The sequence below is a fragment of the Canis lupus genome, chromosome 29 (assembly GCF_048164855.1).
Source record: "Canis lupus baileyi chromosome 29, mCanLup2.hap1, whole genome shotgun sequence".
NCBI lineage: Eukaryota > Metazoa > Chordata > Mammalia > Carnivora > Canidae > Canis > Canis lupus.
In genome coordinates, this window is record NC_132866.1 from 34,438,326 (window position 1) to 34,465,533 (window position 27,208).

Here is a 27,208-nt window from a genome sequence, read left to right on the forward strand (position 1 = left end):
TCACCCTTAAAAAGTATGTTTTTACTTCAAGAAATGCAATCTAAGGAAATAACCAGATTTATTCAAAAAGGTGATGCACTAAGATGTTTCTGTCAGTATCATACTTATTAGTGAAAAGTTAGAAATGGTCTGATCATTAATAGAAGATAGGTTAAATAATGATGTTATAACTATATAATAGGGCATCTTATAGAAAATTGCATCTCTTCTCCCACTTTCTGTTCTCCTATCTGCTTTATTTTTCTTTACAACATTTATCACCACCTGAAATATTAAATATTTATCATTGTTCACCGTACTAGAAAGTAATTTACTTGAGAATAGAAGCTGTTTTGTTCACTGCTTTGTCCTGAGTGTCTGAGTTAGTTCTTGACACATCATATGCACATGGTAAATATATACTGAATGAATCAATTTTAATGGCAGCATTTTAAGAACACGGGAAAATATTCTTAATATGTCCAATAGAAACACAAGCACCGTAAAAAAACTATGTACTATATGATCCCATTTAGGGATTTATAAAAAATTATAATATACATATATGGTATAGACATACAACAAAATAGAAAAACATGCTAGAAATTTAATGTGATAAAAGTAGTTAAGAACTCATGCTCTAGACTCTTACAGCTTGGGTTTGAATTCCAGATATACCACTTACTTAGCTGTGTGGCCTCGAGCTAATAAAGTTACTTCAGGTCCCTGAACTTTAGTTTTTACATTTTTTATTTTATTTTATTTTATTTTATTTTATTTTATTTATTTATTTATTTATTTATTTATTTATTTATTTATTTATTTATTTATTTATATTTTTAAAATTTTTATTTATTTATGATAGGCACACAGTGAGAGAGAGAGGCAGAGACATAGGCAGAGGGAGAAGCAGGCTCCATGCACCGGGAGCCCGACGTGGGATTCAATCCCGGGTCTCCAGGGATCGCGCCCTGGGCCAAAGGCAGGCGCTAAACCGCTGCACCACCCAGGGATCCCGTTTTTACATTTTTTAAATGGAGGTGTGCTATCTCATAACTTTTATGAGATTTAATCAAGATAATGCAAAAGTGTTCAGCATAGTGCCTGGCACGTAGCAAATGCTCCATAAAGGGTACCTACTTTTAGCATTCCATAATCATGAGATTATGATGACTTTTGTTTCCTTCTTTTTACATTTATTGTTGGTTTTCTACTTTTGACAAATTTTAGTTTGTAAGCAGAAAATAAGCAACTATATATATTTTAAGTTGGTAATAAGAACCAGGATATAAAATTGATCCAAAGAGTGATGCCAACAAAATAAAAAGTATATCTGTAATTCTGTGTGCTTGCTAATGGTAGCTAGTTCTAGAGTGTTTTTTGGTTTTTTTTTTTTGGGTAGTTCTAGAGTGTTAAATATCACTTGGTATTTAGAGCCTAGTCCTGGGAATATTTTTGTCTGTGTTGTATTGAGACAAAAAAAACCCTTGATTTCCATAAGCACTTATTGGGCAACTAATGATGACAACAGATGAATCAGGTAGGAGGCCTGTGTTCCGTGTTGTGTTTAGTGGAAGTGACAGAATAAGTGTCTAAAAGATGTTTCAGTTCTCTGATGATATACATGTCACTCTCCTAGTGTGACTGACTGTGAACTTAGTGTGCTAAGTTCAGTGGAATTGGTAAGGGTCCTGGAAGAGGTGTCCTTGCTATAAGAGTTATGAGGAGGAAACAGGATCTCTCAGAGGATTAATAGAAAATCCGCTCCTTCTTCTAGGATGAGGGGAGAGAAAAGAGTAACCATGTGGAAGGATCTCTGTCACAAAGGGACAAAAAAGTTTTTCTCTGTTCTCCCACGGGACCATCCCTCTAGTTGTGGCAGCACTAATTACCTGGAAACTTGGCAAATAGGTAACTATCAAGTACAGACCTTGGGATTGCCAAGTCCTCGTGATGTAACGATGAAAGGGACTCCTTTCCCTGAACTCCAGTAACTCACTGTGTAGTGGAGAAGACAGACTGCAGCATCATATAGCTGCTTTACCTTAAAAAGCTACATTGTTAACTTAAGCTTTTAAAGTAGAAATACTTGAAAGGCACACCTGGTAGAACCTTGCTCTAAAGGACCCCGCTGTTGTCAGCACCTCAGGTTGATAAGTCTTTGTTTACTGCCCTTGTTTCAAGTCACATGTTCCATCTGTGCATGAAGATATCTCTGTCATCTCTTGCTCCAAATATACCCACTCCATTCCTAAGTTTACTTGTCATATAATAAGCAGCTACTCATCTGCCTTGTATTTGGCTCTGGACATTTTGAGGTCCTACATACATGTCAAAAAAATTGAAGTAAAAATATGTACATTTTATAAGTAAAGTGCAAATGCCATATTCATAGGCCTATATTTGTCTCTACTAGAGAATTTCATACTATATAAATGCAAATCTCAAATAGTGATTAAATACTCTCTGGAGAGTTCATGAAAAAGTTCCAAATGGGTCCTAGAATATTAAGAGAAATTTCTTATTTGATCCAAATGCTTCCTGATGGTAACACTTGATCAGTGTTTATACCATTTATAAATAACCTATTCTTGGAGAGACAGAATCAAGGTGAGATGTTACCTTGTTTATAAAAAGATAACCTTTTGGATACCTGGCTGGCTCAGTAGAGCATGCCACTCTTGATCTCAGAGTTCATGAGTTTGAGCCCCAAATTGGAAAGACAGATTACTTTGGGGGGTGGGGAAGGAACCTTTTTCCTTTTTTCATTTTTTGAATGATAGAAATAGGTGTACATGGAAAAAAGTGTATTCCACATAGAAAGGTATGAAGTGTAAATCAAGTTTTTTTTTCCTCTGTGATGACAATGCCTTCTCCTCAGAAATCTCACCTTAAGTAATTTCTTGTTACACTTCCAAAACTGGAATTTTATTCATATATATAGGTATGCCTGTTAAAAAATTAACTGAGAGTGCTTGCAGTTTTCATTTAATAGAGCTTTGAGATATTTTTTGTATCAGCACATAGAGATCTCTCCATTATTAATGACTGCATAAAATTCTAATGTGTAGACATTTCATAATATTCACATGCTCATAGATGTTTAGGTCATTTCCAGTTTTTGTTATAAACAGCGCTACAGTAAACATACTATACATACAGCTTTATAAGTTTTTCAAGTATAACTCTTTAAAAAATATAGGTAGGTGATAACACAGAATAATTTAAGTGGCCATGTAGTTCTACCAACAATTACAAGTCTTTGGATGAGTTTGCCATATTTTGATACAGAATCATACAACGTTAGACCTTGGAAGAGACCTGTGATCATCTTACCCAGTGTTCTCATTTTACAGAACCAGAAGTGGTTAACCAGGTTTTCCAAGTAGTCAGTTGATAAGGTTGGTGAAGCCAGGATTAGGATCCAAGTCCTCTAGTCTCCCTACCCAAGACACTTTTCACCATTTTATTTACTTTTCCCCCTCAAAATCACTCACAGACTCTAACATTTGACTTTTAACAATGGGCTTAGATTGTGTCTATTTATAAAGTAAGTATAATCTACCAGCTGATGCTTTAGTATGTGCCTGTTGGCAATTGATCAAATAGTTTTCCAAATGCAGCCGATTTTTCTATTTTTAATACGTGTTTTAAATTTATTGCAAGATAACATTTGTGAAATAGTTTTTTAAATTGTAAAGAGCTAGGAATGTGTCAGATATAATTATCAATATTGCTTAGCTTTTAGAAGTTATACAGGCACTGGCAGGATTGAATGGAGTGCTTCAACTTTATCAGATGCAGTTTTAAAAAATTGTAGATTTTCTATTTTAATAGTCCTAAGATTTTTCATGAGATCCTAACATTTTGTTCAGCTTTATTGAGATACAATTTTTCTCCAGCTTTGTTGAAATAAAATTGATATGTAATATTGCATAAGTTTAAGGTATACAATGTAGTGATTTTATATGTATATAGAGGATACTGAGGTTTTAAATACTTTCATGTTAAAATTGTTTTCATTGTCTGTTTTCTTACAGAATCCTTAGACGACTTAACTAATCTGGTGGTAAAGCTATTTTCTGAAGTTGAGAACAAAAATGTCCCATTGCCAGAATTTCCTGAACACCCTTTCCAAGAAGAACATCTTAAAGTAAGTGCATGTATTTCTAATATTTTTTCTTTTTTAATTTTTGGACATAATATATGTCTAGTTTACTAGAGTAGATGAAAAATTTTCTAAGTTTTATTTATATAGTTTTTAATATTTGTTTGGATAATCAAATCAGTTTCACATTTATTAGGGATATGTATCACCAAAAAGATAGCAATATATATCTGATCTTTGCATGCTAAAAGTAGTTTTGGAAAAAATAAAAAAATAAAAGTAGTTTTGGTAGTTATAGTCTTGATAAACTGCAGAAGCTGTTCTCTAGTGCCAGAAGGCAAGTATATTGAGCTGCATGGTCTAGGGGATCAGACATGGGCTATACTGCGACTGTAATGAAATTCCACTTAGAAAGAGCCAGTTATTCTTTGTGGTCAGTACAGTTTTCTCTGGCACTTAATTTTCTTTTGAATTTGGGATTCTTCATGAAAATCTGTATTCTTCATAGTTTATATTATTCAGTAAGTAGGAGTTGATACAGCTAATCTTTTGATTTTTTTTTTTTCCAGCAACTTTACAAAATAGTACCCATTAAGGATATTAGGAATCTTTATGTGACATTTCCCATACCTGACCTTCAGAAATACTACAAATCAAATCCTGGCCATTATCTTGGTCATCTAATTGGTCATGAAGGTCCTGGAAGTCTGTTATCAGAACTTAAATCAAAGGGTAAGTCTTTCCTTTTACTCTGGCTCTTGTTTTCTCTTAAATATTTTTGCGTGAAGGAACATTTTTAGATGAGACTGTTTTGGGTTTACGGGAGAGTGAGGGTGCTGGTTGTTAGTGTGCTTTTGTTTTTTTGCTTTGGGGTTTTTTCCCCCCATAATTTGTTTTACCCTTCAGTATTCTGCAGTGAAGTTTAGATTTTTCAAAAGATACTGTGCTACATTTTTTTAAAGATTTTTATTTATTTATTCATATGAGAGACAGAGAGAGGAAGAGATACAGGCAGAGGGAGGAGCAGGCTCCCTGCGAGGAGCCCGATGTGGGACTTGATCCCAGAGACTCTGGGATCACACCCTGAGCCGAGGGCAGATACTCAACCACTAAGCCACCCAGGCACCCCTGTGCTATGTATTTAAATAACAGAGAGGTTTAAAAAGTAAAAGGTCACATTGGATATTCTTTACCATCTCTGCGAAATGACAGTAAACATTATTTATTTGCCTGCTCTTATCCATCAGACCAGAGGGTATAGTAGCATCTAGTCAATAGATGATTTCCAAGGCCCCTCTCAACTCAGGCTCTGCTTTTATGTAACACTTAATCACAGTACTCTACTCTTCCCTTGGGAACTGATTGGAAGAGTCTTGAGGAAACCGCCCAACCCAAAACAAAACAAAACAAAACAAAACAAAACCACTTCAGTCTTCTAAGTGTCTGAAATAGTTTTTCTGAACTGATTTTTTTGCTCTTTTTCTGCAAGTGGTTCATTCTGATATCTTGGGAACATACAGCATGAATTGAAAAGAACATTCTTGTGTTAAAAGAAGCCACACGGGCATCCCCGGTGGTGCAGCGGTTTAGCACCGCCTGCAGCCCGGGGTGTGATCCTGGAGACCCGGGATCGAGTCCCGTGTCGGGCTCCCTGCATGGAGCCTGCTTCTCCCTCTGCATGTGTCTCTGCCTCTCTCTCTCTCTCTCTCTCTCTCTCTCTGAATGAATAAATAAATAAATAAATAAATAAATAAATAAATAAATAAATCTTAAGCCACACATAAAATCCTGTTTTGATTTCCTTTGAATGTTATAGGCTGGGTAAATACTCTTGTTGGTGGACAGAAGGAAGGAGCCCGAGGTTTTATGTTTTTTATCATTAATGTGGACTTGACTGAGGAAGGATTATGTAAGTATGGACCTTTTTGGTTTTGAATGAAAATTGCCTTATGATACATTTTTAAAAATGTCTTAATGCCATGGATCTGTTTTATATTATAAAGCCATAAAACCTTTAATTTATACAATTCATCCATCATATTTTTCATGTGCAACTTGGCCTTCGTTTTATGGATGATTTTTCCTCCTTAAAAATTTGTTATTATGTTGTACTTGGCTTTTCATTGGCTCATTGACTATCCCAAAGTCCCTTCTGTTACATGTCCCAGAGGCTGGAGGGCCATGTGTGGGACCCTCAAACCAGTTTCAGGGAAGTGAAGACTCCATTTGTACTTACCTGACTTTACCTTAGGGGTGAGCTCACTGCTTTGTAAGATTCAAGGACTAAATGGTTTTGAAGTGTGCCCCTTTTTTCCAGTACACGTTGAAGATATAATTTTGCACATGTTCCAATACATTCAGAAGTTACGTGCAGAAGGACCTCAAGAATGGGTTTTCCAAGAGTGCAAGGTAATTTTGTTTCACCAAAATTTTTCTTGAGGAAAATTTTCAGAAAACCTATACATATGAATTAATTTAAATTTAAGGCCCAGTGAAACCTTTAAAGTTTTGGAGGTTTTTGTTGTTGTTATTTAAACTCTAAAATCTTTCAGTGCATAATAGTTTAGTTAAAACTTAGTTGTACTGCTCAGATTCGCTACCTGGGTCTCAAGTAAAGGCTAACGCATCAAGTAGCCTTTTTTTCAGAAGGAAAAAGGAATTGCTTTTCTATCCCTCAGATGGAAAGAAGCCAACAGTTTCTTGAGCTTGTGTCTATCAGGGCTTACCTTACTGTTTGCATGAAGCTTCATGAACCTGTTATTTTCAGATCTGCTGACAAAAACCTATAGTGAACTTTATTTATTTTAAAGATTATTTTTTAAAATATTTTATTTATTGATGAGAGACGCAGAGAGAGAGAGACAGATGCAGAGGGAGAAACAGGCTCCATGCAGGGAGCCTGATGTGGGACTCGATCCTGGGACCGCAGGATCATGCCCTGAGCTGAAGGCAGATGCTCAACCACTGAGCCACCCAGGCATCCCAATTTTAAAGATTTTATTTATTCATGAGAGACACAGAGAGAAAGGCAGAGACACAGGCAGAGGGAGAAGCAGGCTCTATGCAGGGAGCCTGACGTGGGACTCATTCTGGGTCTCCAGGATCACACCCTGGGCTGAAGGTGGCGCTAAACTGCTGAGCGACCCAGGCTGCCCTATGACTGTGTTCTTAAAAGTGATTTTATCATTGTTTGTATGGGAAAGCCTGGCTTGCCTGCATGTATGTATGTATGTATGTATTTATTCATTCATAAGAGAGACAGAGAGAGAGAGAGGCAGAGACACAGGCAGAGGGAGAAGCAGGCCCCATGCAGGGAGCCCGACGCGGGACCCAAGATCAGGCCTCGGGCTGAAGGTGGCACTAAACCACTGACCCACCCGGGCTGCCCTATTTATTTATTTTTCAGTCAAACAAAAGTTCTCTGTCTTTCAGAATTTTACTATTATTATTATTATTATTATTATTATTATTATTTTATTTTTAAAAATTTATGTATTTGAGGGAGAGTGTGCAGAGGAGAGGAGTAGAGGGAGGGAGAGAGAGTTTTAAGTGACACAGGACTCGATCCCGCAACTCTGAGATCACGACCTGAGCCGAAACCAAGAATCAGACGCTAAACTCACTGTGCCACCCAGGCACCCCTTCCAAAATTTTAAAGCCTTCTTTTAAATGTATTATCGAGATTCTGAAACATAAATTAGGATGAGAGAAATTCTTTTTACTTCGGTCAAAGTTTAAAGGAATCCCCTCTGCTTGTGAACTAGGACAGTAACTTCCAATCTGGGTGCACTTCTCTGAATGAATCAACAAAATGATCATCTATGTAACTGTTGATCTTGCAGGGTTCCTCTACAGTTTTCCTAGTTCTTTGACTAATAGTTTCATTAATTTAGGCTAAAGAAATCATGTTCTGCTTTGGTTATTTTCATGTTCTGTACATTTCTAAATAAGCATAGACGATTTTTCAGAAACTGTGATAAAGTTAAATAGGAAGTAGGAAGCCTGTAGTGCAAACTAAATACTAAAGAAAGAATCTTTTCTTTAAAAATAAAAATTCTAAATAGTAGTCGATTTATGTGTAATTGGATTAATTTTCCATTTTAGGACTTGAATGCTGTTGCATTTAGGTTTAAAGATAAAGAGAGGCCACGGGGCTATACCTCTAAGATTGCAGGAATATTGCATGTAAGTTTACTATTTTACATATACAGTGGTGTGTAAAGTATTCTCATGATCCTGCATATATTACCTTCAGTACTACATTAATGATAAAAATTAAAGCTGTAGTATAAAACTTCAGACATTGTAGCAACTAGGCAAACTTTGATATCAAACCGTGCTTAAAATCTTAACTTTCACCATCCTAAAAATTATCATTTTTCATTACAGAGGTATTTTGCTTCTTGGATTTTAATATTTTTCAACTCTGTAATGTGTCAGTTGCTAATTATGTGAAAGCTATATAGATTATCTGCTTTTCTCCATTTCTGTTGCTACCACCCTAGTCTGAGCTACCATTATTTCTTGCCTTGACTACCATTATAATCTCTTACTTGATACCTCTTTTTTTCCCTCTTGTTTCACACTATATTTTATTTTTCCAGCCTCAGTAATCTTTTCAAAACCAAAATCAGACTGTTTCTCTTCTCTGTGTCAAATTCTTCAGTAGTTTCCTATCAAAGTTGGAATAAAATCTAAAATGTCACATTGGCCCACAAAGTGATCTGGCCCCAGCCCATCTCTCCCATTCTCATTCCCCTCCAGCTGTACTGGCTGCCTGGCTGCTTAATCTTCAAGCATTAAGTTTATTCTTCCCTTTTGGGACCTTTTACATTTGCTGTTTTCTCTACCTGGAACACTCTTCTCTCTTGTCTTTGCATGGTTGGGTTCTTATCAGTTGGGTTTCCATTTAGGTGTCTCTTCCTCACAGAGACCTTCCCTGACCTTCCAATCATGCCCTGCCCCCTTTTTATTCATAGCACTTATCACTATAATGACACTATTTATTTTCTGCCTCCTTCCCAATTGGAATATAAGTTCGTTGGGTAAAATAAGTGAAGGAGATTAAGAGTGCACTAACCTTAATGAGCACTGAGTAATATATAGAATTGTTGAATCACTCTATTTGTGCACTTGACACTAATATAACACTCTATGTTAACCATACTCGTCTGGTTACTCTCTCTCCTGACTTCTGTATTCGTTGTTGTTTTGTGTTTTAGTTCAGCCTTGAGTCTCAATCCCCAAATGAAATATTGTTATTATTAAACTTATTGTATGTCCCCCCCAAAAGAATATAAGCTCCTTAGGGAGCAGGGACATCATCTCTCTTGCCTGGCACAGAGTAGATGTTTGTTAAATATTTGTTGAATGAATGAATCAGTCTGTCTCAGTATATTGGGAGTTGCTCTTACTGATAAAAAGCATCTTCTATATTACTTTTCTTTATTAGCCAAAAGTGTAAGCCATTCCCCCCTCAACAACTTCCTAAATGTTTTTCTGATTTTATGCATATAAATTTGATGATAAATTCTGTTTATAAAAGTGTGTGTACTTTATATCACGAATCCTATAGGTTCAGCATTTCACTATCAAATTTTCTTCACTAGCAAGTATTCAGTTTTTAGTCAAAAGTACTACATTTTTTCCAAAAAAAAAAAAAATGATTTTGCTTTCTGTAACATAAATGTATTTGGGAATTAACTGCACAGTCATCTGCACAATTAACTGCACATCACACAGGAAACTGATTCAAGTGTGTTAAGAAAGAGAAAAGAAATTTTCCCAATGGAGTAAAATTTAATTGAAGGAGGATGTAGGAGTGTTAAAATAATGAATTTAATGTGTTAGAGATATGTTTGCTTTAATAAGTTAGACTCTATAGTAGCTTTGCACATTTTATTTATCTATTTATTTTCCTTTTAATAAGTATTATCCCCTAGAAGAAGTGCTCACAGCTGAGTATTTGCTGGAAGAATTTAGACCTGACTTAATAGAGATGGTTCTCGATAAACTCAGACCAGAAAATGTCCGGTGAGTCACTCTACAGATTTTTACTGCTATATACTAAATTTTCAATAATGATTAGAAGCTGAAAATTTGGAATTGTGAATAAAATGCTTTTAAACTTGTTATCGAGCATGACTAAAGTAGAAAGAATAGTATAATGAAGCAATAGCAGATGTCAACAAATCAGTACCTGACCAGCCTTTGTTATCTTTAACCACCCCTCATCACTCATCCTCCCTCCATTCCAGATGATTTTGAGGCAGTATCTCTAAAACATGAAGACATTTTTAAAAAACAAAATAAGGGGCGCTCGGTTGAGCATCCAACTGCTGATCAGCTCATGTCATGATCTCACGGTCAGGGTCCTAGGTCTAGGTTTGAGCCCTGCATTGGGCTTCATGCTCAGAAGGGAGTCTGCTTATGGATTCTCTTTCTCTGTCTCTCTCCCTCTCGCTCACTCTCTAAAATAAATAGATAAACCTTTTAAAAAATCATAATTTCATTATCATGAATAAAATACAATAATAGATCATCCTAACCTGGCTTCATCCTAATTCAAATGCCCAAAGTATTAGTTTATATATCTGGCTTCATAAACAAATGAGGATACCCTCTTTTTTCTTAAGTAGAAGTAAAGAGTACAGTCTTAGAATCCTTCTCACTAACCAGTGATTAACCAGGAGATCAAAAGTTGGAGAAGCTCTTAGAGTAGCAAGAGATATTCTTGCTAGAAGAGGTTTAGCCCTAAAGGGTTTATGAACTATCCCATGATATTTCTGCCTCAAAATTGAATTTCATCCATATTTTCCAATGTGAAATAATACGAGGAATGTATTTAAGGGGCACATATTTTGCATTTTTTATTTTTCTCCTCTGTCAAGCACGTATTTCCAAAATTCTGGGAACTTGGAGATTGAGTAAATATATCTTTTTGGAACGGTCATTTTAGGAATAAAATCAACAATCTGGTAGAAGTTTTTGAAGAATAAAAATCCTTCTGACAGAACTATTCCATCAAAATCTTTTTCCTAGTTACCATTGTTTGCACTTTTCCATGTACTAGCAAAAAACAATGGGAAAATTAAAAGAAGTATTGGTAGTTACACAGTGTGATAAATACAATAAAATGACATAGAACTAAGTCTACGCATACATTCTATCAATACCAATTTCCTAGTTTGGATATTTCACTATAATTGTGTAAGATGTAACCACTGAGGGAACTGGGTGAAGAGTACACAGGACCTCCCTGTATTATTTTTGTAATTTCCTATAAATTTGTAATTCTTTCAGAATTAAAAATGTTTACCATAGCAACACAAATGTAAAATAATTAGGAATGAATTTAACCAAAGATAAGCAAGACCTCAACATAAAACTACAAAACAGTGCCGAAAGAAATTAAAGACCTTGTTCTTGGGAGACTGGCTATTCTCTCCAATCTGATTCATAGGCTCTGTGTAATCACAATCAAAATCCTAGTAGTCTTTTTTCCTTTTAGAAATTGGTAAACTGATTCCAGAATACCTACAGGCATATTCAGAGGACCTAGATCAGCTGTGACATGCTTTAAAAAAAAAAAAAAAAGATTTATTTTAGAGAGAGCAAGAACAAGTGTGGGGGAAGGTAGGGACGGGGTGAGGGGGAGAGACGCTCTCAAGCAGACTCTGCACTGAATGCAGAGCCCCCTGCAGGGTTCAGTCACAGGACCCTGAGATCATTAACTGTGCCGAAACGAAGAGTTGGATGCTTAACTGTCTGAACCACCCACATGCCCAGCTGTAACACTCTTCAATGTAAAAACAAAAGTTGGAGGACTCAAGCTACGGGATTGAAGACTAAGTATAAAGCTACATTAATTATGACATTGTACGTTAACTTGGGGATCAAAAAGAAATCATTGGAATGTAATATAAAGCCCAGAGTAGGCCCACACATATGTGTTCAGAGGATGTCTTTTTTGTTGTGGTAAAAAACATAAAATTTACAACTTAGCCATTTCTAAGTGTACAATTCAGTAGAATATTCATATTGTTAAAAAAAATATATATATATATATTCATATTGTTGTAAAGCAGATCTCCAGAACTTTTTCACCTTGTAAAACGGAAACTGCCCATTAAACAACATCCTCTCTCTTGCCTCCTACCATGTCTTGGTAACCACCATTCTACTTTTTATTCCCATGAATTTGACTACTTACATACCTAGTAGCAGTAGAATCATATGTCTTTATTTCACTTGGCCTAATGTCTTTCAGCTTCATCTATGTTGTACCATGCAGTGGGGTTTCCATTTTGCCATATTAAACCTACAAATATGGCTACAGAGTCTTGGCCCTTCTTTAGTCATACATAAATCTCTGTCTGGGAGGAGTCCTTGCTGAATCCATGCAGTTCCTAGGATAACTGTGTTTTTGTCTAAATGTTTGGTAGTCTGATGGTTGACTAGAAGAAGTTTGTGAGAGATCAGTGCCTAAACCACTGGCTTATGCTTTTTTTTTTTAGACTCCACTCTTTTCCTTTTCTAAAAATTAGAGCATTTGTCCATCTCCATCTTCTGCCTCTTCTCCTATCCTCCAGTATTTCTAAAAGGTGGTGGGCAGTGATCCTACTAGGATTTGTTAGTTGCCTAATAAGCATCAGAGAATGTGAATGATCTGCATTGGAGATGTGAATTCATTTGAGTCACTTGGCTGGCTCACTGGGTTTCAACCTGCTTTTTTTCTGTTGTTTGGCCAACCTTTGCAATTTAAAAACTTATATGTTTTCTAAAGACAGTGTAAATAAGAGGTTAGTAGTTCTGTCATCTGCAAACCTGAGACCAGTTTATCACATTTTGCTTTAGGTCTTGTGTCCTGTTGGACTATAAGTTCCTTCCAGGTAAGAACTGTGTTTTTTTTCCCCAGAGTCACACTATCAAAGGCTCAATAAAAGTTGGTTGAATTCTCTAAGCCTTTAGCCTCACCTTTCTTGATTCCGTCTTTCTTTAAGAGACCCTTTTAAATAGTGGGGTGTTTTTTGTTTTTTTGTTTGCATTTTTCATGAACCTCAGTTTCTTCAGCACTATGGCCTTCCCGCCACAATTCCTTAAGTTTGGCTTGGAGTCTTTTTTTGTCCCTTCTTTCTTCTTTGGGATATATTTTTTGAAAAGATGATTTGATACCATGATATTATAGAATTCTACTAGTGAAAGGATCAAGTTCATCTAGTTAGAATCCTTACTTATTGAAAAGTAATGAAACTGAAGCCCAGAGACTTGCCTAATTTAGATCTTAACTGATTTTGTCAAGATCTCAAAGAAAGTGAGTCGGAGTATTGACCAGATGGCCAGATATGTACCCTCTCTACTAATTCTCTTTGAATTCATCACAATTACTTGTGAACCCTTTCCACCTTTGCTCTCTTAGAGATTACTGGCAAAAGTCTCATGAGAATTCACATCATAAAAGGCATACCATATTGCCTTTTAATGTCTGTAGTCAGGTACTTACTGTTTCTGAATGGGTCCTGTCCAGCTTCAACAGCTGTTCTTTTCCTCTGAACATTTCTAAGTGGCTGACTTGAAGTCAGTGGTGGGCATTCATTCTAGCCCACTATTTCTGTCTCACTGTTACAAGTTTCAGTATGAATAGAAAAGTTCATTTTCTCTTCTATTTCTAAGGACCACATTAGTACCACATCAGCAGCCAATTCTTTATGGATAGAATTAAAGAATAGCATTCACACACACACACACACACACACACACTTTAAAAAAAAACTTGCCAAGACTATTTTTAAGCATAATTAGATTTCTAGTAGATAATCTAAGAATGTGATGGTATCTGTTTCTCAGTTCTTTACAGTTAAATGTATTACACCTCTCCATAGCATACTTTGATATATTGTGCTTTCTCTTCTCTCTTTTCTTCTTGACCCCAGTCTTCACACTCTGGTTTGTAGATGTCTATGTAGGTTTGATGTGTGTATACTCTGCTCTTCTGTTACTCCACTTGCTTACCTTTTATAATTTATTTTTAAATAATCTCTCACTGTATATTTCAGTTTCAAATTCCTCAGTGGTACAGTAATTCTTGTTCTACAAAAGGTGTCTCTTTGTTAGGCCAGTATTTGTTGGTTGAGGGAACTGTGTTTATTTCATATTTACTTCCTTAGCATTTCAGATGTTACCCATCCATTTTACTTTGGCACACAGCTATTTAAATCCTTTACGATGTGCCTGAACAGTCTACCTTCTTCTTCCCCTTTTTAACCTGAGCATTACTGAGCAGCCTCTGGCATCTGTTGCTTTCTCTGTCATATAGTCATCCGCCAAAGCATCTGGCAAGCTTTCCCTGCTCTTTTTCACTTTCTCTCTTAGGACAGAGTTTAAAATGTTCTTGTTTCAGGGGCCATGTCCACTGCCAAATGAATGCTTCGGCATTCATAAGTTGTCATCAGTTGCTTTTTTTTTTTTTTTTTTTAAGATTTTATTTATTCATGAGAGACATGCAGAGAGAGAGAGGCAGAGACACAGGCAGAGGGAGAAGCAGGCTCCATGCTGGGAGCCTGACGTGGAACTCAATCCTGGGTCTCCAGGATCACACCTTGGGCTGAAGGCGGCGCTAAACCGCTGGGCCACCCGGGTTGCCCCTCATCAGTTGCTTGTATGTTATTCTGATGCATGGATTGTCGTTCGGGGTCAGGCAGCTCATGGGAGAGAAGATGATAACACCACCTCTCTACCAGGTTATTTTACTTACTAAGAATTTTCAGATGTCTCCTTGAGAATCAGCCCTTTCATTTTTTAGGAAACCAGCAGAAATACTTTCTAGCACTGAGTCTTAGCAGGCTCTGTCATGTATTGAATGAATGTCCTTTACAAACATTACATGCCCTTCACATGGCCATGTGAGTTCCATACACACTGTACATATATCCCTCAAAAGGAATTCTCGAAATGCCAACATGGATCACTTCTTCTGGACACAACAGAACTCTTCCATCCATTAGACCCTATGACTCCTCCCTGTGTTTCTATGGAATGTATTCTATTTACCATGTTTTTTAGAACTAGTAGTGGTCAGAGGCAACTAGGCCAGATCAGCAATACCACCAGCTAAGAGATTAGTCAGTCATACTAACAGGTTAGTCAGATTGCTTATGATATTTACCCTAATGCAGGCAAATAAAACCAAGTCCAGCTAGCCTGAGTATTTTGTCTAGAATAAGAAGTAGTGGTTCAAAGGGCCAGGCATTGAAGTTCAAAGGTCTTGACAGGGGGTAGGAACACATTGGAAAATGGATAGGTATTCAGTAGAGGGAGGTTTTTATTGTAATTACTGGGCTTTCAGCTGTGAGGCAGACATCCAGAGGCTAGAACCAAACCTCTGATCGGATGAGTGAGAACAAGTAGCAGACATAGACTTTGTTATTTGAATTGAGACATGAAGGAAAAATGGGATCAGTAACAGGACTGACTTCAGGCAAGCCATCCAAGCTATTGGCCTAGAGCTTCTTTATCCAAAGGATTCAAAAAGGATTGGTCCCAGACTGGAATTGAGTCTGCTGATAGGAGGGCAGTAATTCCAACTTTGATAATTACAAGGCAGCAGAGGCAGAAATGTCTCTGATGATCCTGCACAGGGACAGGAGTCTTGCTATGGTACACAACTGCTTTTGCTAGTCTTCTCATAATCTCCTTTTCATGTATCTTTTGACATCATTTTATCTCTACCTTCTCTCCCTGAACTTTTTTTTTTTTCCTTCTGACTTTTCTTCTGGGCTGTCTCTACCTTCTACCTTCTTATCAATGAGAACTTTTAACAAACCAGAAGATAGAGAGGGGTTTCTTAGTCATTTCCTTCACCTCTAGAAGCATGAAAACCAATGTACATGTACTAGGTATATTTGATGGTAGTCTCTGGCTGGGGAAAAAAAACAAACCCATAGAGCACAAACTTAGCAAATAATAATGAAAGTGTGTTTTTGGTTTTTTTGGAACTCTGGATGAGCCAACAAGGGTGGGGCTTTTTTAGCCATTTTTGTTAACCCTGGGCCTTGGCTCTTAAAGTACTTAGAAGTACTTTATTTTGCCTTTTTTTTTTTTAAGATTTTTTATTTATCTATTTATTCATGAGAGACACAGAGAAAGAGGCAGAGACATAGGCAGAGGGAAAAGCAGGCTCCACGCAGGGAGCCTGATGTGGGACTCGATCCCAGGACTCCAGGATCACGCCCTGGGCCGAAGGCAGGCTCCAAACCACTGAGCCACCCAGGCGTCCCTGTTTTGCTTTTTAAAAGACTATTTTTCAACTGACTTTGTCCCATTTTTTTCCCTAGCTACTCCTTTAAAAATTTTAGGCAGTAGCATACCCACAAGGGTCCTACATGTAGTTTTTCACATTAAAAATGATGGGCTCTAACCAAAGGATAACAGAGACTATGGTCAGAAACCTCTATACTTCATTGCCTGTTTTGACTAAGCATTATCAGATTTACTGAGTTTTAGAAGCCCACCATGTTCTTTGGTGTTATTTACATTTTCACGAGTCATGTTCTATAAAAGTATCTATACAACATGAGTTTATAGGATTTTTTTTGTTTGTTTGTTTGTTTTCACTTACCTTTAGGGTTGCAATAGTTTCCAAGTCTTTTGAAGGAAAGACTGATCGCACAGAAGAGTGGTATGGAACCCAGTACAAGCAAGAAGCTGTACCAGACGAAGTCATTAAGGTAAGGCTTACACATCTGTGAATAAACTTGACATGTGAGCGATAGAGCATGAGCTCTCTAGATCAACCAACTCCCGGCCCAGAGTGTGGAGAGTGATGACCCATGGCTGTTTGTACTGTCCTGAGCAAAGTAAGAAGATAGCTAAAGTTTCTGCATGAAGAAATGGCACTATGGCCACCTTCACTTGTGACTGTTATGCCAGCAGGGCTAAAAGCAGACTTCCAGTCTCATGCAGTCAAAGTACATAGTACATGTAGTCATTGAAGTCCAAAGTAGACAGAGAAGCAAAGCTACCAAAACAGACAAGAGATGGAAGTAGAGATCATGAAAGACAAATACAGGGCACCAGAAGCCTCATGGTTGTGCTGAGGGAACAGTCTCTAGGATTCACAGTGTCTTCACTTTAGGAGGTGCTATGTTGTATGCCTTGTATTGTCTCATTGCTCTTTTTGTTGAGGTAAGGAATTAGAATTTGTTTCAAAACAGGTGTGTTTAGATAGCATGTTACCCTATTCATCAGTAGTCTAGATCTTGTTTGAGTCTTCTCTACATGTCTAGTACTTTTTCTTTTTGGTTTTCATTGTCACTGTATCTTTGAGATTGTGTCCTTTATTCATGGAAGACACCAGAAAGCCTTGCTCTGACTAGATTCTGGTTACACACAAGTAATGGACATTTACAGAAAAAAGAAGAAAAAAAAATAATAATTTAAGAAAATCATTGCTGGTACTTCTCTGACCTATTCACAACACAGAAGGAGATCACTGGAGCTCTTTTGTATATGAAAATATCCATATAGCTAAACTGTGAGCAATGCTAATCTCCCATGAATTAATCCTAAAACAGAAGAGAATCCTTATTTACCAAACTCTCATGACAGACAACAAACCTGCTCCGAATGGGATTTTTTTTTTTTTTTAATTTTTAAATTTATTTTAGAGAGCACACAAGTTGAGGGAGGGGCAGAGGGAGAGGGAGAGAGAAAGCCCAATGTGGGGCTTGATCTCACAATCCTGAGATCATGACCTGAGCCTAAACCAAGAGCTGGGCGCTTAACTGACTGGGCCACCCAGGCGCCCTCTGAATGAGAATTTTTTTTTAAACAAATTTGTCTTGGGGCGGGGGGGGTGTGTGCTCCTGACTGGCTTAGTGGAACATAGGACTCTTGATCTCAGTATTGTGAATTCAAGAAGCCCCATGTTGGGTATAGAGCTTACTTAATTAAAAACAACCCAAATTTATCTGGGAGTTCAGCAGTGAAATTGTTTACTACATGTTTCCCAGCCCCTACTATGCAGCCATTTGGGAGACTTAAATTGCTACTCATAAATAATACGGCCAACATCCCCACTGTCCCAGTGCCAAAAAACTCAGGGACCAGAATAGAACCTGCAGAAGCTTCAAGGCTATTCTAGATCATCTGGAGACCAAACTACTGAACCCGGGATTATTGGCAGTTGGGTGGTGTTGTTGTTTTTTTTTTTTTCCCTGTTAAGTCTTTTTTTTTTTTTTTTTTTTTTTTTTGGAGTTTGGTTTGCCAACATATAGCATATCACCCAGTGCTGTCACCCAGTTTCCCCAACCCCCCTGCCCACCTCCCTTCCACTAAACCTTGTTCGTTTCCCAGAGTTAGGAGTCTCTCATGTTCTGTCACCCTCACTGATATTTCCTACTCATTTTCTTTCCTTTTTTTTTTTTTTTTTCTTTTTTTAAAGAATGAAAAGTCTTGAAGAGTCCAACAATCACTGACCTGTGATCTGTCCCACTTAGCTTTTGGAACTAGCCCATGGAACACATTCAACCTGCAAGTTGTATCAACCCTGTTGCAAAATCTAGGCTTAAGACTCCACTTTGTTCTTGACTTTATACTTAAATCACTGATTCTCTTGAAAGTTCACATGGTCATCTGGGAGTATTGTGGACCAGGCCTTAAGGAGAAGCCCTGAAGTGAAAGAAGCCCCTTTAGTCTAGCTTTCATGCCATACATGCAAGTAACTTAGTGCAGCTGAAAGTTTAATCCTTCTGTAAATAATCTATTGCCTATCAGTTGCAGGCATATATCCCTGTACAGATTATTCTTTCTTCTTTAAGGAGCTAGAGCCAATGTGGTCTTCATAAGGACCAAGTAATCTCTTAGAGTTTTATAGTCTCAGATTGCCCCTTAACCTCAGCTGGTCATTTTGGAAATATGTAAAAAGGAAAGATAAATAAGTACAAAATCTTGATTAGTAACAGAAAGACTAGCTCAACTTTCATGAACAGCCATCAGTGGATCTTGGGAATAGAAAAGAAAAGCTGTGTGACATTAATCTGCTTAATATTTGCCTAGATACTAAGCAAGGGGACTAATTTAAACTTTTGATTTCAACTTTAATTGCTTTTGTGTTTTTTTGTTATTCATCCAGAAATGGCAAAATGCTGACCTGAATGGGAAATTTAAACTTCCAACGAAGAATGAATTTATTCCTACAAATTTTGAGATTTTATCATTAGAAAAAGAAGCAACACCATACCCTTCTCTTATTAAGGTAACATGTTACAATTGGTGATTTTTAAATTTAGGGAATACATATACTATTACACAGAAGGGACTGGAGAGATGATTTCTTACATTTGGTACTATGTTGGTTTTAGGGACTCATATCCTAAGAGCTACCAGAAAGTTGTAGAGAGAATAACTGCAAGGAATATTGAAAGGCTAGAAAAGTTAAAGCAAATGAATTTCTAAACAATTTAGAGTCTAGGGTATGGTTTTCTTTAAAGAAAACAAAAAAAGTCTGGACTACAACAAATCTAATGAAAATTAACAGGCTACTTTCCATAGTCACTGAAGACCTATTAAGGAAGTAGATTTGTGCTGCATCATGAACGTTAGAGATAAAAAGAATTTCTAAATCCTGGAAGACAGCATATCTAAGGGAAGTAGTTGGATTTCCTGCCCATAAAAATAATTCTCAATTTGTCAGAATGGCTTTAGGAAGTTGATGAGCACAAGGAATTTAAGAAGTTAATAAGCCAATGAGAAGAGTGATTGAGAAATGGGGCTTTTTTTTTCTTTTTCAGAATGTTCTTTTTGTGTCATTATTTTCATACCTTGAGTAAATTGTGTAGTAAAATGGATCAAATTATACTGTACATCCTCTTTCCTATATTCTCTTTCTAAATTCACCACCATAGACCTACATCTTTCTTTTTCTTTTCTTCAAAGGACCTAACATTCAGATTAATTCAATGAGATGAGAGTTAGGATTTAGAAACTTGGAATTTAATTTATCTCAAGCAAGTAGATTTTTTTTTTAAGATTTTATTTATTTATTCATGAGAGACACAGAGAAAGAGGCATAGACATAGGCAGAGGGAGAAGCAGGCTGCCCATGGGGAGCCTGATGTGGAACTCGATCCCAGGACCCTGGGATCATGACCTGAGCCAAAGGCAGATAATCAACCACTGAGCCAACCAGGTGCCCCTCAGGCAACTAGATTATTAACTAGACAATTATTTTCCTTTAAAAATGACATTTTAAGGGGGAGTTAAGAAGGTAGAGGAGAGGGGGACTTAAGCTTGCCTTGTCCCACAAACATAGCTAGATAAATATCAGATCATTCTGAACACCCAGGAAACCAATCTGAGGACTAAGAGAACAAAACTGCAAGGCCACAAGTAGAATCATGGAGGGTAGGAGCTGTAGAATTGATTTGAGGGTGATAAGAACTGTGGGGGCTGAGGAAGGGAGGGAGCCCTGCTTATGGAGACTACTGCAAGCAGTGGAGCACAAAAATCTGAAGTTTTAGAAGTCTGTCACCACTGGGGTTGTACCTGGCTTGGTGGTGCTCCTGTGGGAAAGGAGGGAGCAGATAGTCTGGTGATCCTCTGGATTGCAAGGGGAAACCATTCTCCTGTTTGGAGTGTATTTAGGAGTAGCTGCAAGGCCTCTCCATGGACAGAAGAAAAAATGGCACCAACATGCTGCACTGTTCTAAGGCATAGGAGCAGGGACACCATCTGAGGGCAAGGAGTCTTGGTGCTGGCTTTTGGCTCTGCTTTGCCATAAACTCTGAACTGCTTTGTGGTCCTGTGACTGCTTTCCTGGGGCTGGCCTTTCTGGGGTTGGCCACAGCAGCAAAAGCAGGGAGACACCAAGAGGATCAGCATGGGATGGTGTTATGAGAGTCCCTAAAATTTGGAGTTTAGAAGCCTAGCTGTGCTCTGAGATAAAACATCTCAGACACAGGGTGAAGGCAGGGATCTGATGGAAGCTGGGGCACAAGAGGAGTGACTGTTTGCTCTTCTCTGAGGGCTTCCTGAGTAGTGGTGGGCACGAGCTTTCCCGTCCAGGGATGAGAGAGCAGAGTGAAGCCATTTTTTCCTACCCCCTTCACCACCTTTCAAAACTGACTGATCTCAAGGAACTAAACAATCCCACCAACTGGAGATTGGAGCCACTTAAACCAAGGCCACCCATACCATCACCACCATGCAGATGCATCTCTATAAGGCCTGAGAATGAGCCCAACAGGCCCTTCTCCCAGAAGACCAGCACAAACCCCTTGCATGTACCAAAGTCTACTGATCATAAAGTGCTGCAGAGCTTCAGCTCTAGGGGAAATAGGATCTAGCTTCTTTTGACAAGCAGACCAAAACACACCTAGGATCTAGTTTCTTGTTGTTTGGTTTTTTTCTGGACAAAATGACAAGATGGGGATGCCTGGGTAGCTCAGCGGTTGACATTTGCCTTTGGCTCAGGGCATGATCCTGGAGTTCTGGGATCAGGTCCCACATCAGGCTCCCTGCATGGACCCTGCTTCTCCCTCTGCCTATGTCTCTGCCTCTCTCTCTCGGTCTCTTTTGAATAAATAATTAAAATATTTAAAAAACAAAAATGACAAGATGGAATAAACCCTAAAAGAAAGAACAGAAAGTAGAAGTAACAGCCAGGGATTTAATCCATATGTAAGATATCTGAACTAGAATTTAAAACAATTATAAGAATACTACCTGGGCTGAAAAAAGCCTAGAAGACACTAGAGAATCTCTTACTGCAGAGGTAAAAGATCTAGTCTGAAATCTAGTCAGACCGAAATTAAAAATGCTAAAACTGAGATGCAAACCCAAATGGATGCCATAACAGGGATGAATGAAGCAGAGGAATAAATCAGTGACACAGAAGATAGAATTATGGAAAATAATGAGGCTGAAAAGGGAAAGAAAAGTATTGGATCACAAAGGTAGACTTAGGGAACTCAACAACTTTTAAAACGTAATAACATTCCTTTCATAGAAGTCCTAGAAGATGATAGAGAAAAAGGGGCAGAAAGTATACTTGAGCAAATTAACTGAAAACTTTCCTAATCTGGGGAAGGACACAGATATTGAAATCCAAGAAGCCCAAAGAACTACCATTAAATTCAACAAAGACCACCTAGACATATCATAGTCAGATTCACAAAATATACAGACAAGGAAAGAATTCTGGAAGCAAGGGGTAAAGCCCTTAACTTAGAAGACAGATCAGGTTCACAGCAGATCTGTCCACAGAAATTTGGTAGGCCAGAAATGAATGGCAGGATATATTCAGCATGGTGAATATACAGCTGGAAAAATGGAAAAATACACAACTAAGAACACTTTATCCAGTAAGGCTGTCATTCAGAAGGGAAGGAGAGATAAAGAGTTTACCAGACAAACAAAAATGAAAGGAGTTCATGACCACTAAACCAGCCCTGCAAAAAATATTAAAGGGGACCCATTGAGCAGGAAAGAGAGACCAAAAGTAACAAAGACTAGAAAGGAACAGAGACAGTCTACGGGAAGAGCAACTTTACAGATAATACAATGGCACTAAATTCATAACTTTCAGTAGTTACTCTGAATGTAAGCAGACTAAATGCTCCAATTAAAAGACCTAGGGTATCAGAATGGTTAAAAAAACAAGACCCATCTATATGCTGCCTGCAAGAGACTCCATTTAGACCTAAAGACACCTGCAGATTGAAAGTGAGGGTGTGGAGAACCATCTCTCATGCTAATGTATGTTAAAGGAAGCCAGAGTATCCATACTTCTGTGAGACAAACTAGATTATAAAACAGACTAATAAGAGATGAAGGGCATTATATCCTACTTAAGGAGTCTTTCCATCAATAAGATATAACAATTGTAAATATTTATGCCCCCAGTTTAGGAGCACCCAAATATATGTCAATTAATAACAAACATAAAGTCATTGATGATAATACAATATTAGTAGGGGACTTTAACACCCCATTCACAGCGATGGACAGATTCAAGAAAATAATGGCTTTGAATGACTGCTAGACCAGATGGACTTAACAGATACGTTCAGAACTTTTCATTCTAAAGCAGCAAAATACACATTCTTTTCTAGTGTACATGGAACATACTCTAGAATAGATTACATTGTGGGTCACAGATCAGCCCTCAACAAGTAAAAAATGTTCAAGTTCATCCCATGCATATTTTCAGGCCACAGTGCTATGAAACCTGAATTAAACCACAAGAAAAAAATTTGGAAAGACCACAAATACATGGAGGTTAAAGAACGAAAGAACTACTAAAAGAATGAATAGATTAACCAGGAAATTAAAGAAGAAATAAAGAAGTATATGGAAGCAAATGAAAATGAAAACACGATAGTCCAAAACTTTTGGGATGTAGCAAAGGCAGTCCTAAGAGGGAAGTATATTACAATATAGGCCTTCTTCAAGAAGCAAGAAAAGTCTTGCAACACAAAAGTCTTGGGGCTTGGGTGGTTCAGTTGGTTAAGCATCTGCTTTCGGCTCAGGTCATGATCCCATAGTTCTGGGATTGAGCCCCACATCAGGCTCCCTGCTCATCAGGGAATCTGCTTCTCCCTCTATTATCCCTTACCCTGCTCATTCTCTCTCTTCCTCTCTCTCTCTCAAATAAATAAAATCTTAAAAAAAAAAAAAAAAAAAAAAAAAAAAAAAGGTAAGAAAAATCTCAAATACACAACCTTACATTACACCCAAAGGAGCTAGAAAAGGAGCAGCAAATAAAGCCTAAAGCCAGAAGAAGAAGGGAAATAAAGATTCTAAACAAACAGAGAAAACCAAAACAGATCAACGAAACTAAGAGCTAGTCTTTGGTGTTTTTTTTGTTTTGTTTTGTTTTTAGATTTTATTTATTCATGAGAGACACAAGAAAGGCAGAGACATAGGCAAAGGGAGAAGCAGGCTTCCCTATGTGGAGCCGGACCTGGAAACGATCTGAGGACCCCGGGATCACGCCCTGAACCAAAGATAGACACTCAACCACTGAGCCATTCAGGCATCCCTAAGAGCTAGTTCTTTTATTTTTTATTTTTTTTTACATATTTTTTTTTAATTGGAGTTCAATTTGCCAACATATAGTATAACACCCAGTGCTCATCCCATCAAGTGCCCTGCTCAGTGCCCATCACCCCCACCGCCCGCCCACCTCCCTTTCCACCACCCCTTGTTCGTTTCCTAGAGTTAGGAGTCTCTCATGTTCTGTCTCCCCTTCTGGTATTTCCCGCTCATTTTTTCTCCTTTCCCCTTTATTCCCTTTCACTATTTTTTATATTCCGCAAATGAATTAGACCATATAATGTTTGTCCTTCTCCGATTCACTTACTTCACTCAGCATAATACCCTCCAGGTCCATCCACGTCAAAGCAAATGGTGGGTATTTGTCATTTCTAATGGCTGAGTAATATTCCATTATATACATAGACCACATCTTTATCCATTCATCTTTCGATGGACACCGAGGCTCCTTCCACAGTTTGGCTATTGTGGACATTGCTGCTATAAACATCGGGGTGCAGGTGTCCTGGTGTTTCACTGCATCTGTATCTTTGGGATAAATCCCCAGCAGTGCAATGCTGGGTCGCAGGGCAGATCTATTTTTAACTCTTTGAGGAACCCCCACACATTTTTCCAGAGTGGCTGCACAGTTCACATTCCCACCAACAGTGCAAAAGGGTTCCCCTTTCTCCACATCCTCTCCAACATTTGTTGTTTTCTGCCTTGTTAATTTTCCCCATTCTCACTGGTGTGAGCTGGTATCTCATTGTTTTTTTTTTGTTTTGTTTTGTTTTTTTAAGATTTTATTTATTTATTCATAGACAGAGAGAGAGGCAGACACAGGCAGAGGGAGAAGCAGGCTCCATTCAGGGAGCCCGATGTGGGACTCGATCTCGGGTCTCCAGGATCACACCCCAGGCTGCAGGTGGCGCCAAACCGCTGCACCACCAGGGCTGCCCTCATTGTGGTTTTCATTTGTATTTCCCTGATGGCCAGTGATGCAGAGCATTTTCTCATATGCTTGTTGGCCATGTCTATGTCTTCCTCTGTGAGATTTCTGTTCATGTCTTTTGCCCATTTCATGATTGAATTGTTTCTTTGCTGTTGAGTTTAATAAGTTCTTTATAGATCTTGGAAACTAGCCCTTTATCTGATACATCATTTGCAAATATTTTCTCCCATTCTGTAGGTTGTCTTTTAGTTTTGTTGAGTATCCTTTGCTGTGCAAAAGCTTCTTATCTTGATGAAGTACCAATAGTTTATTTTTGCTTTTGTTTCTCTTGCCTTCATGGATGTATCTTGCAAGAAGTTACTGCGGCCAAGATCAAAAAGGGTGTTACCTGTGTTCTCTAGGATTTTGATGGAATCTTGTCTCACATTTAGATCTTTCATCCATTTTGAGTTTATCTTTGTGTCTGGTGTAAGAGAATGGTCTAGTTTCATTCTTCTGCACGTGGCTGTCCAATTTTCCCAGCACCATTTATTGAAGAGACTGTCTGTTTTTCCAGTGGATAGTCTTTCCTCCTTTGTCAATATTAGTTGACCATAGAATTGAGGGCCCATTTCTGGGTTCTCTATTCTGTTCCATTCATCTATGTGTCTGTCTTTGTGCCAGTACCACACTGTCTTGATGACCACAGCTTTGTAGTACAACCTGAAATCTGGCATTGTGATACCCCCAGCTTTGGTTTTGTCAATATTCCCCTGGCTATTTGGGGTCTTTTCTGATTCCACACAAATCTCAAGATTATTTGTTCCAACTCTCTGAAGAAAGTCCATGGTATTTTGATAGGGATTGCATTAAATATGTAAATTGCCCTGGGTTGCATTGACATTTTCACAATATTAATTCTGCCAATCCATGAGCATGGAATATTTTTCCATCTCTTTGTGTCTTCCTCAATTTCTTTCAGAAGTGTTCTGTAGTTTTTTAGGGTATAGATCCTTTACCTCTTTGGTTAGGTTTAGTCCTAGGTATCTTATGCTTTTGGGTACAATTGTAAATGGGATTGACTCCTTAATTTATCTTTCTTCAGTCTCATTGTTAGTATATAGAAATGCCACTGATTTCTGGGCATTGATTTTGTATCCTGCCACATTGCCGAATTGCTGTATGAGTTCCAGCAATCTTGGGGTGGAGTCTTTTGGGTTTTCTAGGCACAGTATCCTGTCATCTGTGAAGATGGAGAGTTTGACTAATTTGCCAATTTGAATGTCTTTTATTTCTTTTTGTTGCCTGATTGCTGAGGCTGGGACTTCTAGTACTATGTTGTAGCAGTGGTGAGAGTAGACATCCCTGTCATGTCCCTGATCTTAGGGGAAAGGCTCCCAGTTTTTCCCCATTGAGAATGATATTTGCTGTGGGCTTTTCACAGATGGCTTTTAATATATTGAGGAATGTTCCCTCTATCCCTACACTCTGAAGAGTTTTGATCAGGAATGGATGATGTATTTTGTCAAATGCTTTCTCTGCATCTATTGAGAGGATCATATGGTTCTTGGTTTTTCTCTTGCTGATATGATCAATCACATTGATTGCTTTATGAGTGTTGAACCAGCCTTGCATTGCAGGGATAAATCCCACTTGGTCATGGTGAATAATCTTCTTAATGTATTGTTGGATCGTGTTGGCTAGTATCTTGTTGAGAATTTTTGTATCCATGTTCATCAGGGATATTGGTCTATAATTCTCCTTTTTGGTGGGGTCTTTGTTTGGTTTTGGAATTAAGGTGATGCTGGCCTCATAGAACGAGTTTGGAAGTATTCCATCACTTTCTATCTTTCCGAAAACAGCTTTAGTAGAGTAGGTATGGTTTCTTCTTTAAACGTTCGATCGAATTCCCCTGGGAAGCCATCTGGCCCTGGACTTTTGTGTCTTGGGAGGTTTTTAATGACTGCTTCAATTTCCTCCCTGGTTATTAGCCTGTTCAGATTTTCTATTTCTTCCTGTTCCAGTTTTGGTAGTATGTGGTTTTCCAGAAATGCGTCCATTTCTCCTAGGTTGCCTAATTTATTGGCGTATAGCTGCTCATAATATGTTTTTAAAATTGTTTGTATTTCCTTGGTGTTGGTGGTGATCTCTCCTTTCTC

At 37.9% G+C, this 27,208-nt stretch overlaps 1 protein-coding gene across 11 annotated transcripts in view; it reads left to right on the plus strand.

Annotated features, from left to right (window-relative positions):
- Nucleotides 1-27,208, plus strand: part of IDE (insulin degrading enzyme) — a 139,511-nt gene that overhangs the window by 78,850 nt on the left and 33,453 nt on the right. For 10 of the 11 annotated variants that reach the window (XM_072806111.1, XM_072806112.1, XM_072806109.1 and 7 more), the window contains 8 exons: nt 4,020-4,132; nt 4,657-4,819; nt 5,904-5,996; nt 6,405-6,496; nt 8,192-8,272; nt 10,017-10,120; nt 16,710-16,812; nt 19,218-19,340. In XM_072806111.1, coding sequence (XP_072662212.1) covers nt 4,020-4,132; nt 4,657-4,819; nt 5,904-5,996; nt 6,405-6,496; nt 8,192-8,272; nt 10,017-10,120; nt 16,710-16,812; nt 19,218-19,340 — 872 coding nt within the window. Of the gene's footprint in view, nt 1-1,760; nt 1,891-4,019; nt 4,133-4,656; nt 4,820-5,903; nt 5,997-6,404; nt 6,497-8,191; nt 8,273-10,016; nt 10,121-16,709; nt 16,813-19,217; nt 19,341-27,208 lie in introns of those variants that run through there. The other variant, XM_072806116.1, reaches the window with a different exon arrangement.